Consider the following 12,110-nt stretch of genomic DNA (forward strand, 5'->3'; position numbering starts at 1 on the left):
TGTGTTCAGGCCTGTCTAGATCATGGATTGGGGGCTTCCCTGACCGTTTGGTGGTAAAGAACTTGCCCGCCAGTGCAGGAGATACAAGTTCAATCCCTGGGTCAGGAAGATCTCCTGGAGAAGGAAATTGGCCACCCACTCCAGTCTTCTTACCTGGAAAATCTCATGGACAGAGAAGCCTGTCAGGCAACAGTCCATGGAGCCGCAAAAGTGTCAGACATGACTTAGCCACTGAACAACAAATCATGGATTAAACCAGAGGAAAAGAGATGGAGATGCTTAGAAGGCAAAGCACTGTCTCCAAAATTCAAAAATCGAATCAAAAAGCAAATCCTTCCGGCTCATCACTCCATCAAGGACTCAATCTCAAGCCCGTCCTTGATTCTTTCTGTTATTCTTTACTTCCTCCATGAATAAGAAATGAGTCACAGGCATTCCAGAAGCTTTCAGTGCTGTCGGCTAGGCAGCAGCGCTGGCATTCACATGGAGGTGTAAGTACAGTGGGCCGCAGCCACGGGCTTGTAATCTATTTGGTTACATCAGAAACACCCAGGTGTTAGCTCAACGACAGACGTCTGGGCCGCGTCCCAGACCTGCGTAATTGGAATATGCATGGCGATGCCCGGGAATGTCAGTTCTAGCAGCTGCCCAGGTGATTCTGATTAGCAGGGGTCGTTCCCCGTCTTGGCCGTCCCAGGCTTTGGGCAGATGGGCTGGTGTTAAAGACGTGTGTTTGGGAGTCACGGGGGCAGGTGTCTAAGCCTGCGTGTGATGAGAACTGATGGTGGACGGGAGTGAATACTTCATGCTGACCAAAGTCATTTCCCTTTCTCATGCAGCTTGAGCTTTTCCAGAGCTTTTGCAAAGTGCATGTTCTGCCCTTCACTGCGCAGAGAGTGCAGAACTTGGCCTCGAGTTCGCCTGTGGGAACAGGGAGTCTGGTTGTAATGCTGCCTCTTCAGCCTGGGGCAGACAAGCTACTTTTAATTGTGGGGCTTGGGAAAAGGCTGAAAATAGAGCCGGGGAGCAACTGACGTAGACAGAGCAAGGGAAGCCGAGATGAATAGCGGAACCCTCATCATAGGGACAGGCATGCAAGGCAAAGAGAAGAAATCAATGCCGATGTCCCAGGAAAGTGCCATGAAAGACTGAACGTAATTTGATCTGAGGGAGCAGTTGGTAATTCCTAAAGTGCTTGTGGATAATCTCCCGTCGCTAACAAAAATCAGCCTATGCAGGTCATTTGTTGGAATTTCACTTTTTATTTCGAGCAGTAAAGGAAACACTTTACCTATCTGGATGTGCGTGTTAGTTGCTCAGTCGTGTTGGACTCTTTGCAACCCCATAGACCGTAGCCCACTGGGCTCTTCTGTCCATGGATTTCTCAGGCAAGAATACTGGAGTGGGTATTCCCTGCTCCAGGGGATCTTCCCCACCCAGGGATTGAACCCGGATCTCCTGCTTTGCAGGTGGATTCTTTACCATCTGAGCCACCAGGGAAGCCGATCTTTCTGGGCTTCTCCGCGTCTCCACTGCTTCTGAGGACGGTGTGGTTAACTGCACCATGTTCCCTGAGACGCTGGCCAGAAGGCAGCCCCCCTGCCTCTCAGGGCTCAAGCATTGAAGCCCACGTCCAGCTCTTTATTTCTCCTTTTGGCTACTGTGCTGAAATAAGCCAAGTCCTGTCCTCCATTTCTCCTTTCTCCGGTCCTAGGTTTGGACACATGGCTTTGGACATCTTACTTTCTACAGGAAACTGTCAGAAATCTGCTCAGTAAAACTTGACAGGCCATTCAGGGCAGCTTTCAAATTCCAGAGGAGAGAAAGCGTCCCTCCTTGGAAGTCAGCTGGGGGGTGTGGGGTGGGGGGAATTCAATGGTTCGTTCTTTCTGTGGGAGAGACCCTTGCGTCCTCCTACAGCAGAGATCATGGGAAAAGTGAATCAACAACAGAGATCACCATTTATTTCTTGCTCTCACCAGAAGGAGGTACTTAACTTGAAGCATATTATCTTGGGAAAGAAAGTTAAACTGGTGTCTGGGTAAAAAGGTGAGAGAACAACGCCTAGAACTGTACTGTTGATTTTAAAGGATGGAATAGGGGGAACTGTTCCTAGGTGGGCCTCTTCATGTCCACTTCCCTACCATGCCTTCCCTTCCTTATTACAAATATTTACTGAATGCCTGCTATGTGCCTGGCTCTGGGCTTAGTTTGACAGAATACACCAAGACAGCCATTACTTTCTCTTTTTCCCATTGGTTCCTGCAGTGTTTGTGCCCCTCCCCCACACTCACATAGTGAAATCTAACGCCCAGTGGGAAGGCACTCGGAAGTGAGAACTTTGGGAGGTGACTGGGTCTTGAGGGCTGAGCTCCCATGAAAGGGATTAGTGCCCTTAGAAAACAGACTGCAGAGAGCTCCCTGGCCTCTGCAACCATGTGAGGACACAGCGAAACAATGGCCGTTTATGAAGCAGGAAGCAGGATCTCATCAAACACCCACCGAACCTGCTGGCATCTTGATCTTGAACTCCCTAAACTGCAGAACTGTAAGAAACACATTCTGTTGTTTCTAAGCCACTGAGGCCGTGGTATTCTGTTACACCAGCTCAGATGGACTGAGACAGATTACTATGAACTTTAGACACGCTTTATAGTGTCTTACAGTTATAGTTTTAAAATCAGTTCAGATTTAGACTTCCAAGTATTTCAGAAACTGATTGTTGTTTTTCAATCACTCGGTTGTGTCCGACTCCTTGTGACCCCATGGACTGCAACACACCAGGCTTCCCTGTCCTTCACTATCTCCTAGAGCTTGCTCAAACTCGTGTCCAATGATGCCATCCAACCATCTCATCCTCTGTCACCCCCTTCTCCTCCTGCCCTCAATCATTCCCAGCATCAGGGTCTTTTCCAATGAGTCGGCACTTCACATCAGGTGGCCAAAGTATTGGAGCTTCAGCATCAGTCCTTCCAAGGAATATTCAGGATTTATTTCCCTTAGGATTGACTGGTTGGATCTCCTTGCAGTCCAAGGGACTCTCAAGAGTCTTCTCCAGCATCAGAGTTCGAAAGCATCAATACTTTGGCACTCAGACTTCTTTATGGTCCAACTCTCACATCTGTACATCAATACTGGAAAAACCATAGCTTTGACTATATGGACCTTTGTTGGCAAAGTGATGTCTCTCCTTTTTAATACGCAGTCTAGGTTGGTCATAGCTTTTCTTTTAAGAAGCAAGTGTCTTTTAATTTCATGGCTGCAATCACTGCCGAAGTGATTTTGGAGCCCAAGAAAATAAAGTCTGTCACTGTTTCCAATTTTTCCCATCTATTTGCCATGAAGTCATGGGACTGGATGCCATGATCTTTGTTTTTAGAATATTGGGTTCTAAGCCAGCTTTTTCACTCTCCTCTTTCAACTTCATCAAGAGGTTCTTTAGTTCCTCTTCACTTTCTGCCATTAGGGTGGTGTCATCTGCATATCCGAGGTTATTGATATTTCTCCCAGCAACTTTGATTTCAGCTTGAGCTTCATCCAGCCCAGCGTTTCACACGATGTACTCTGCATAGAAGTTAAATGCTCCTTTGCTATTCAGAGCTGAAAGGACCATGTGCCCTGACTCTCTGTCACCATCTAGAGGCAATTTACACATATTGCAGGGCTAGTTCCTAGAATATAGAAAATCATCCCAGAAGTCGTGGCTTTGCAGTGTCTGTGTATTGGCCCTACAGAAGAAAGCGGACCTGGTCATCTGCAAACGCACAGACACTTTGTCACACGTGTGGGACTGGCATCTAGTGAGTAGAGGCCACAGGTGCTGCTCAATATCCTTCAATGTGTGGGACAGCCCCCACTCCAGAGGATTATCCAGCCCCCAAGGTGAAAGGTACTATGGGTGAGAAGCACAGGTAAAAAGTGTTCTCTGAGATTCAAGTCCTGACCATGGAGAAGAACTTCTATTCCTGGCTGCAAAAAAGCAAGACCAAAGCGGGTGTGTGTGACTTCGCATAAAGATGACTCACTGGAGAAATGCAGATGAGGGACACGGTTTTACTGGGCCGAGTGTGGACAAGCCACATACCCCTTCAACTTTTAGAAGCACTGAAGTCATCTCTGTCAGAATCACGTGCACCTGCTAGCTGCAAATACATATGAGGGTCCAAGGCCAAGTTAACCCAATCAGAATGCCCATGGCTGGGGCCCCAGGCATCTGCATTTCCAGCCAGCATCAGGGGTGATTTTCATGCATGTTTCAGTTTGACATAGGATGGATGAAGTAACAGGAATACAGAGTATCATCTATTTTTTTTTAAACTGTTATTTGTATTTTTTTTAGTTGTGCTGTGCAGGCTGTAGGATGTTTGTTTCCTGACCAGGGATCAAAACTGCACCCCATGCAGTGAAAGCATGGAGTCTTTTTTTTTAACTTTTTATTTTGTATTGGGTTGTAGTTGATGAGCAAACAATGTTGTGATATGTGAACTGCAAAGGGACTCAGCCACACATGTATCCATTCTCCCCCAGATTCCCCTCCCATCCAGGCTGTCACATAACACTGAGCACAGTTCTGTGTGCTATACAGGAGGACCTTGTTGGCTATCCATTTTAAATATAACATTGTGTACATGTCCACCTCAAACTCCCTAACTATCCCTTCCTCCCATCCTTCACCCAGCAACCATAAGCTGGTTCTTGAAGCCTGTCTCTTTCTGATTGGTGGGTAAGTTCATTTATATCATTTCCTTTCAGATTCCACATGTAAGGGATGTCATACACTGTTTCTCCTTCTGGGTCTGACTTAACTTCACTCCGTGTAACACTCTCCAGGTCCATGCATTTTGCTGCAAATGGCATTATTTCCTTCTTTTAAATGGCTGAGTAATATTCCATTGCATATATGTGCCACACCCTCTTTACCCATTCCTCTGTCCATGGACATTTAGATTGGGTAGCGTGGAGTCTTACTCACTAGAAACAAAGTGAAAGTGTTAGTCTCTCAGTCCTGTTCGACACTTTGCGAGTTCATGGACTGTAGCCTGCCAAGCTCCTCTGTCCATGTAATTCTCCAGGCAAGAATACTGGAGTGGGTTGCCATAACCACTGGACCGCCAGGGAATTCCCTGTTCTTATTTTTAAAACTTGCTTAGAAAGGGCTCAGGAAAAAATATTCACTTAATCCTTGGCATTGGCCACCCAATGTGGCCACACTTTGGCCACCTGATGTGAAGAACTGATTCATTGGAAAAGACCCCTGATGCTGGGAAAGATTGAAGGCGGGAGGAGAAGGGGGACAGAGGATGAGATGGTTGGGTGGCATCACCAGCTCAATGGACATGAGTTTGAGCAAGCTCCAGGAGTTGGTGATGGACAGGGAAGCCTGGCCTCCTGCAGTCCATGGGATCACAAAGAGTCAGACACGACTGAGTGATTGAACTGAACTGAATCTTTGGGATAGCCTTTAGCTGTATTATGTTTACTCCTGTTTTACAGATTATAAAATGGAGGTCACAAGATCTTTAACAGAGTGTTGTGAAACCCAAGTGATTTGTTTAACCTGGATTTGTCTCACTGTGCTCAGTCATGATTGATTCTTTGCAACCCCATGGACTGTATCCTGCCAGGCTCCTCTGTCCATGGAATTTCCCAGGCAAGAATACTGGAATGGGTTGCCATTTCCTCCTCCAGGAGATCTACCTGCCCCAGGAATCGAACCTGTGTCTCCTGCACTGGGAGGTGGATTTTTTATTTTTAAACACTGTGACACCTGGAAAGCCCTTTCCAAAGTGTCCCCCACCCCACCCCTTGCAGAAGGTGTATCACTTTCTCCGCTTTTCTAGCCCCAGGTTTAGATTTTTACTGACACATTTCAGGACTCTGAAGACACACACACACAGATACACACACACTGCTCTTAAATCTAAGTTTCCACCACCCCCAAGCCAACAAGGTCCTATTGATGTGACAGTCTACTGTTTCTGCATCTGGCCTGTAAGCCTTCCATCAAAGCAGGTGCTCCGTGCTAAGTTGCTGTCGTCCTGTCTGAGTCTTTGCAACCCCATGGACTGTAGGACGCCAGTCTCCTCTGTCAATGGGGCTTCTCCAGGCAAGAATATGGAGTGGGTTGCCATTTCCGCCTCCAGGGGTTCTTCCCCACCCAGGGATGGAACCCAGGTCTCTTACGTCTCCAGCACTGGCAGGCCAGTTCTTTACCACTAGCGCCACCTGGCCAGCCATGGCATTTCCTACTTGGGGACCTTCTCTTAAGCTGGGCTCCAATCCCTGACGCGCAAGACAGCACTCCTCTCTTTCTTTATAAAACTGCTCTTTGGTCTTACTTGAAATGTCAGCTCCTCACAGACATCTTACACACGGTCACACACAGAGTCTGAGCTCTCCCCCATCCCCTAACTACATTAGATTCTGCTAGTCTTCTTTCTAATCGAGGGGCCCATTCTTTTTCTGTAGGGTCTCTGTGATCATTTTTGTTCTCGGATGGTTGAGTTACCCCTTGAGGGTCTTTTCCATTAGCCTGTGAAGAGGATATATTTTGTTATCCCTGCCAACGGTGGGGATCGAAAGATCAGATAAGTGTGGTGAGTACACGACAGGCAATGCGCCGAGGGGCTGTGCTTCCATGGTGAAGGCAGCGGCGCATTTCGGAGGCTGTGGGGGCCGGGGCCGCGCTGAGGAACTGGAAACGCGGTCACTGGTAGAGGCGAGGCCACGGCCGGCCAGCCTGGGCTTTCACACGCCGCAGCCTCTACAAGGGTCTTGCTTGCGGCCCTCCAGGCGGCCGGAGATGTGAGTTACCGGGACTGCTCCTTGGGTGAGCGAGGCCATCGTGCACCTAGCTGGGCGTTCCCCGTCCCCATCAAGGGGTCCCACCTCTGATGAAGCGGGGACGGTCCCTGGCCCTGTGGAGGCGCTGAGGACACTCCGTACCTGGGCTGTCTTGCCAGGAGACTTGCAAAGGAGACGTCTGCACAGGCAGCCCGAGGAGTGGCGCCCCTCACCTGAACGGCCCCCTCCCCGCGCTCGGCTCGCGGGTCCTCGCGCTCCGGTGACGCTCTCCCAGCCTGGCCCAGGGCGCTCCCCTCCCTCCCTGGGCGGCCGGTCCCTCCTCCCCCTCCCTCCCCCCAGCCTCCCCTCCCCCTGCGCCCCCTCCCTCGGAGTCGGAGCGGGGAATCCCACGCCCTCGCACCAGCCCGGGGGCTCGGACGAGCCCGGGAGCCGCTGGTCGCCAATCACCGTGCGGTGGAGAGGCGGGCGCTCGGCTCCGGCGCGCCGGGGGAGCCAGCTGGCGCTGCTGGCCCCGGGAGCCTCAGACGCTCACCCCGACTGAGAGCGACGCGCGGACCGCAGGGCGGGCGCGGACACAGCGCCCCGGCCGCCTGCGCTCCGAGGCGCGCGCCCGCCCCGGCTCCGGGGCGCCCCCGGGAGGAGCAGGCGGCGCGGCGCGAGCCGGCACCGGCGGGCGGGCAGGCGCGCGGGCGCCGGGAGCCGCAGCCGAGGAGTCCCGGGGCGCCCGGCCCGCGATGTGAGCGGCGACGGCGGCTCCCACCTGGCGCCGCACCTGGAGCGCCGCGCTCCGGGGCGGCGGGGAGAATGCGCGCCGCCCGCAGCCGCCGCGCCGGCCCCTGACCATGGAGTGCGCCCTCCTGCTCGCGTGCGCCCTCCCCGCCGCCCGCTCGGGCCCGCCGTGGGGGCCGGCCGGGCGCGGGCGCGTGGCTAAGGCAGGTGCCGGGCGAGGGGCGCGCCGCCGGCGGGGGGGCCCGGGACGCCGGCCCCGCCGCGCCCTCAACGCGCGGGGTCACTTTTTCCTTTGCAGGCGCTCCAGCTGTGCTGCCTCTGCTGCGCGTCGGTCGCCGCAGCCTTAGCCAGTGACAGCCGCGGCGGGGACGGCAGCGGATTAAACCAGGGTTCGTATTCGCCCCCTCCCCGCCCCCAGAAGAGCTCCTCCAGGCACTTTGTCCCTTCTTTCCTTCCAAAGAGAGACGAGGTAGAAGAACTCCCCACCTCTCCCCCACGTGGCAGGTGTGCGCGTGTCCTGGATACACGGGGCCTGTTTGGAGAGGGGGGATGTGGCCAGGACTTTGATTTTATCATGGGAATCAGGGCCTCAAGCTGCAAGTCGCATAAAGGAGAAAACAGGCCTTTCCCCCTTTCCCTAAAAAAACAAAAAGCAAAAAAACACAACTGTGCTGCCGTGAGAAATTAGGAAGTGAATGGACGTTGACCAGGTGGCTGATATCAAGAGGCACTGTCTTCATTTCCTTCTTCTTTCGAGAAAGAACACGTCCCCTCTCCCCCAGCTTCCCTCCCTCACCTCTCCACTCCTGTTCCTTTTATCCCTTTCCCATCTTCTTGCTCCCTGTTCTCTTCTCTTGTATCATTGATTCCCAAAGATCACCAGAGGAAAGCAAGTAGCTTCTCTGGGGGTGTGGGGGAGGGGGGGCACCTCTTCTGAGGTTTCCTGGCTGCAAACATCCAGAACATGCTTTCCTTGTTATTTATTAACTTCTCCCTGGCACCTGGAAGGAAAATCCTTGTTTCCATTGTCCCATCAGCGGCTGGAGAAGAGCTAATTCCTGACCCAAGGTTTCTATAGCAAGACCTTGATGTCCAGCTGGGGTTCTATCACTTTTTCAGCCTTGCGCGGCCTTATCTCCTCCTCTCGGGGATTCGTGGAAAAGGCCGTGCCACCCAGGAGTGGGTGAGTGAGGGGACCCAGGAGAGCCAGGAATTTGCCCTTGAGAAATTCACCATTCATCCAACCAGAAAAGCTGGCTCCAGTTTCTAAAACAACCCCTCATTGTTTCATCAGGGCCAAAGGGCTTGAGATCCCCTCCATTCCAATTGCCACCTGTAAGCACCTCCTGTTAGGCAGCCCTTGGGCTGATTAATCAGATCGCTCACTGCAGGGGCTCTGAGTGGCCCTCTTCCCATCAGCCACTGAATATTGCCATCAGCCCACTGGTCCATCCTCCCTTTGCAAACAAGCCAGTAGCAGGTGTCTGGGTAGGGGCTTTGCAGGCTGATTCCAGGAAGGCTGGCTGGATAAGGCTTCTGCGTGTCCTCCCAGCTAAGACCAGGCAGAGCTTCAGAAGGCTTTGCACAAGCAGGTAAGAATCGATGTAGCATAGAGACTGGAGCATGTGTGATTTTGACAATTAGGTTTTAGCCTGGGGGAGGGAGGAGGTGTCTTCTTGCTGTGTTTCATCAAAAAGCCTTGTTCGCAGAAAACAACATAGTAGGTGTTGAAGAGAAGTGGTCTGTGTGCTGCTCAATTTTTTAAGGTTAAGAGAAAAACATTTTTTTATTTGTTTTTAATACGCATGTCAATTAGATAGTATTTCCAGTTAAAGAAGTGAAGAAAAAATGGGGACGATGGCAAGAACATTGTAAGAAGGAGTTTCTCAAGCAGTTTGAGTCTCAGATGATTCATATACAGAAGAGCACCGTTGAAAATTGCCATATTGGGATTTTTTTTAAATCCAAATGTAGGACCAAATAGAATATCACTCATTGATCCCTGCTAGCTACAGGGCTTCTGTTCACTCTCTTCTTTCTTTTCAGTTGTTGACTATTTTGGGAAAAGGGAAATTCCTCTTGCTTTTCCTTCTCCAGTAACCAAGGACCCAAGTGACTCAGAGATGCCTCTTAGTTATTTGGAATCTTTCTAAACACTATCCAAATTAGTTTCCCATTCTGTGCCTAGAAAGTGGAAACACAGAGTGTTTTTTAATGCGCAGAGGGCATATTCCAAGTCACTTTGTGGACGATACTTTTCAGTTTCAATGTCCTGTGATAGAAAACAGTGTGCTGGCCTCGTTTTTTTCAAGCAGCAAATTGTTGTTTAACTTCTGCTCTCCGGGACAGGCAGCAATTAGTGCTGCTCTAGGGAGCAACGGGGAAGGTATTTTTAAACACGTCTCTCCAGGTGTCCCCTGATCTGACACGCCCCCACCAACATGTCTGAGCAGTTTTCAACATCAGACTGTAGAAGGAAGTCCTGACAATTCCGAGGCGTTTTTATGTATCCACTCTATTTTATGCTTACCATTAAATGGAATTGTCCCAGGGAAAGCTCTCTGTAAAACATTCAGCGATATGAGTGCTGGAGTTTTATTATCACGTATAATTAATATTTGAAGCATAAAACGGCAGTTACTTGTTAATTACCTGAGATTTCATCTCAAGTTACTCAGCTCCATGAGTTATATTTGAAATTTAAGCTCTGTCCATCCCCACCACCCCCCACCCCCCACCCACCCACACCCACACACAAATGCTCCCAATGTAGTTTAAACACAGAGGTATCATCTTGGGGGAAAGTTCCTTTCTTTGACTTTATGGCTTCATGGTTATAATATTGTAACTTTGATGTGTGGATGACTCCATGACGGACATATAAAGAGTCCACCTCTCTCTGCAGACCGTGAAAGTCGTGGCGTTTCCACGAACATTCTTGGCGTTCAGCAAGACGGTGCTTGACTTTTAGTTTCTGGAGGAATGACTGTGGTGGAGCTAATTGTCAAGATCACAAAATTCTCCATGTCATGAGCTGCTCTGAGTGATATATCGTCTAGGTGCATGGCAGTGGAGACAAATATCTTTCAGCTGTGCATTGCTCACTGCCAGCCTGTGGGAAAGGGGCCCCCGGGGCGTCCTGGGCTCGGGTGCTGACAGCCAAACCTTTCCCATTGCAGATTACGTCTTTGTCACGCCAGTAGAAGTGGACTCAGGCGGGTCATATATTTCCCACGACATTTTGCACAACGGCAGGAAAAAGCGGTCGGCGCAGAGTGCCAGCAGCTCGCTGCATTACCGATTTTCAGCATTTGGACAGGAACTACACTTAGAACTTAAGCCCTCGGCGATCTTGAGCAGTCACTTTATTGTCCAGGTACTTGGGAAAGATGGTGCCTCAGAGACTCGGGAACCCGCGGTGCCGAGATGTTTCTATCAGGGATTTATCAGAAACGACAGCTCGTCCTCCGTGGCGGTGTCTACGTGCGCCGGCTTGGTAAGCACCCCCGCCTCCCTCTCGCCAGTGTTTTGTGTAATTGGAATGAACAGACGTCTGTAATACCAAGCTCTTGCAGCCAGCTCTACATATTCACACTGTCAGCTCTGATACGTAGAATCTTCTCAGCTGAATTAATCTAAGCTGCTCCCAGAAAAAGAAAATCTAAGAGAACTTCAATTACCATTTAAGAAGTTTCTTTTGATGTTTATTGGTCTGGGCCTCTTCATTCTCCATGTTTGAGACGATCCCTGAGGAAATTAATTTGATGGATGCCATTCGCTTTGGAAAGTCTTGAGAGACCAGGCTTTATATAAATCTAACAAGCTGCGTGCCTCTACAGTGTTCTGACACAGGGGAAACTGTTATTTAATGCAGGAGTACATTCACAGCCCTGAGCAGCCTGACCTTCCCTCTGGAAGGGAGGCCTCTTGTTTTCTTTCCACTAATCTCTTAGTGTTGTCCTGCTCAAGTAAGACATCCTTTTAGAATGTGATGCGGTGTGTTTGGGGGCTGGTGGGGGGAAGTGTGACATCCAGGAGAGAAAGGCATTTGAAAGCATTCGGCACAAGCGTTATTGCCTCCTGTATAGTCCTCACTGTTGAGCTCGAGACTGTAATATTGGTATAAACGATTCTTGTCTCAGGATTCAGGCATCTGTGCTCCGGTAAATGGCCATCTGGGTTGATGCCATCTTGTGTTGCTGTTGGGAAGTGTCTGTAACTGACAGAACAGTGAGTGTGTGTGTGTGTGTGTGTGTGTGTGTGTGTGTGGAGACACACAGTGGTCTCGCTCTGGTGTGGCTAGAAGAAGGGAAACGGGAGGAAAGCTCAATTCAGGATGTAGTTAATAATATACATGATACACTCTGACCGAGCAAGAGGGTGGGGCTTAGGCGCTGGTGAATGAGGACTTCCATATTCTTGGCTAGCTGAAACTTTATTACATAACTTTTTTCCCTCATGTTGTGGCTTGACACATCACTAAAAGGGTTCGTCGAATCAGAGTTACAATGTTTTGGTATGGTCTTTATAGAGTGAAGCAAAGATTTAACAGTCCTCAACTAAGCTGCATCTGTTTA

The 12,110-nt window shown here is 50.2% G+C and overlaps 1 protein-coding gene across 2 annotated transcripts in view; it reads left to right on the forward strand.

Annotated features, from left to right (window-relative positions):
- The first annotated feature begins 7,479 nt into the window (after window positions 1-7,479).
- The window catches only part of ADAMTS18 (ADAM metallopeptidase with thrombospondin type 1 motif 18), a 144,979-nt gene continuing 140,348 nt past the window's right edge, over window positions 7,480-12,110 (forward strand). Inside the window, exons 1-3 of one of the 2 annotated variants that reach the window (XM_070451508.1) lie at window positions 7,480-7,736; window positions 7,832-7,922; window positions 10,713-11,029. In XM_070451508.1, coding sequence (XP_070307609.1) covers window positions 7,647-7,736; window positions 7,832-7,922; window positions 10,713-11,029 — 498 coding nt within the window. In that variant the 5' untranslated portion in view covers window positions 7,480-7,646. Of the gene's footprint in view, window positions 7,737-7,831; window positions 7,923-10,712; window positions 11,030-12,110 lie in introns of those variants that run through there. The other variant, XM_020915713.2, reaches the window with a different exon arrangement.

Source organism: Odocoileus virginianus, chromosome 20, assembly GCF_023699985.2.
Source record: "Odocoileus virginianus isolate 20LAN1187 ecotype Illinois chromosome 20, Ovbor_1.2, whole genome shotgun sequence".
Taxonomy (NCBI): Eukaryota; Metazoa; Chordata; class Mammalia; order Artiodactyla; family Cervidae; genus Odocoileus; species Odocoileus virginianus.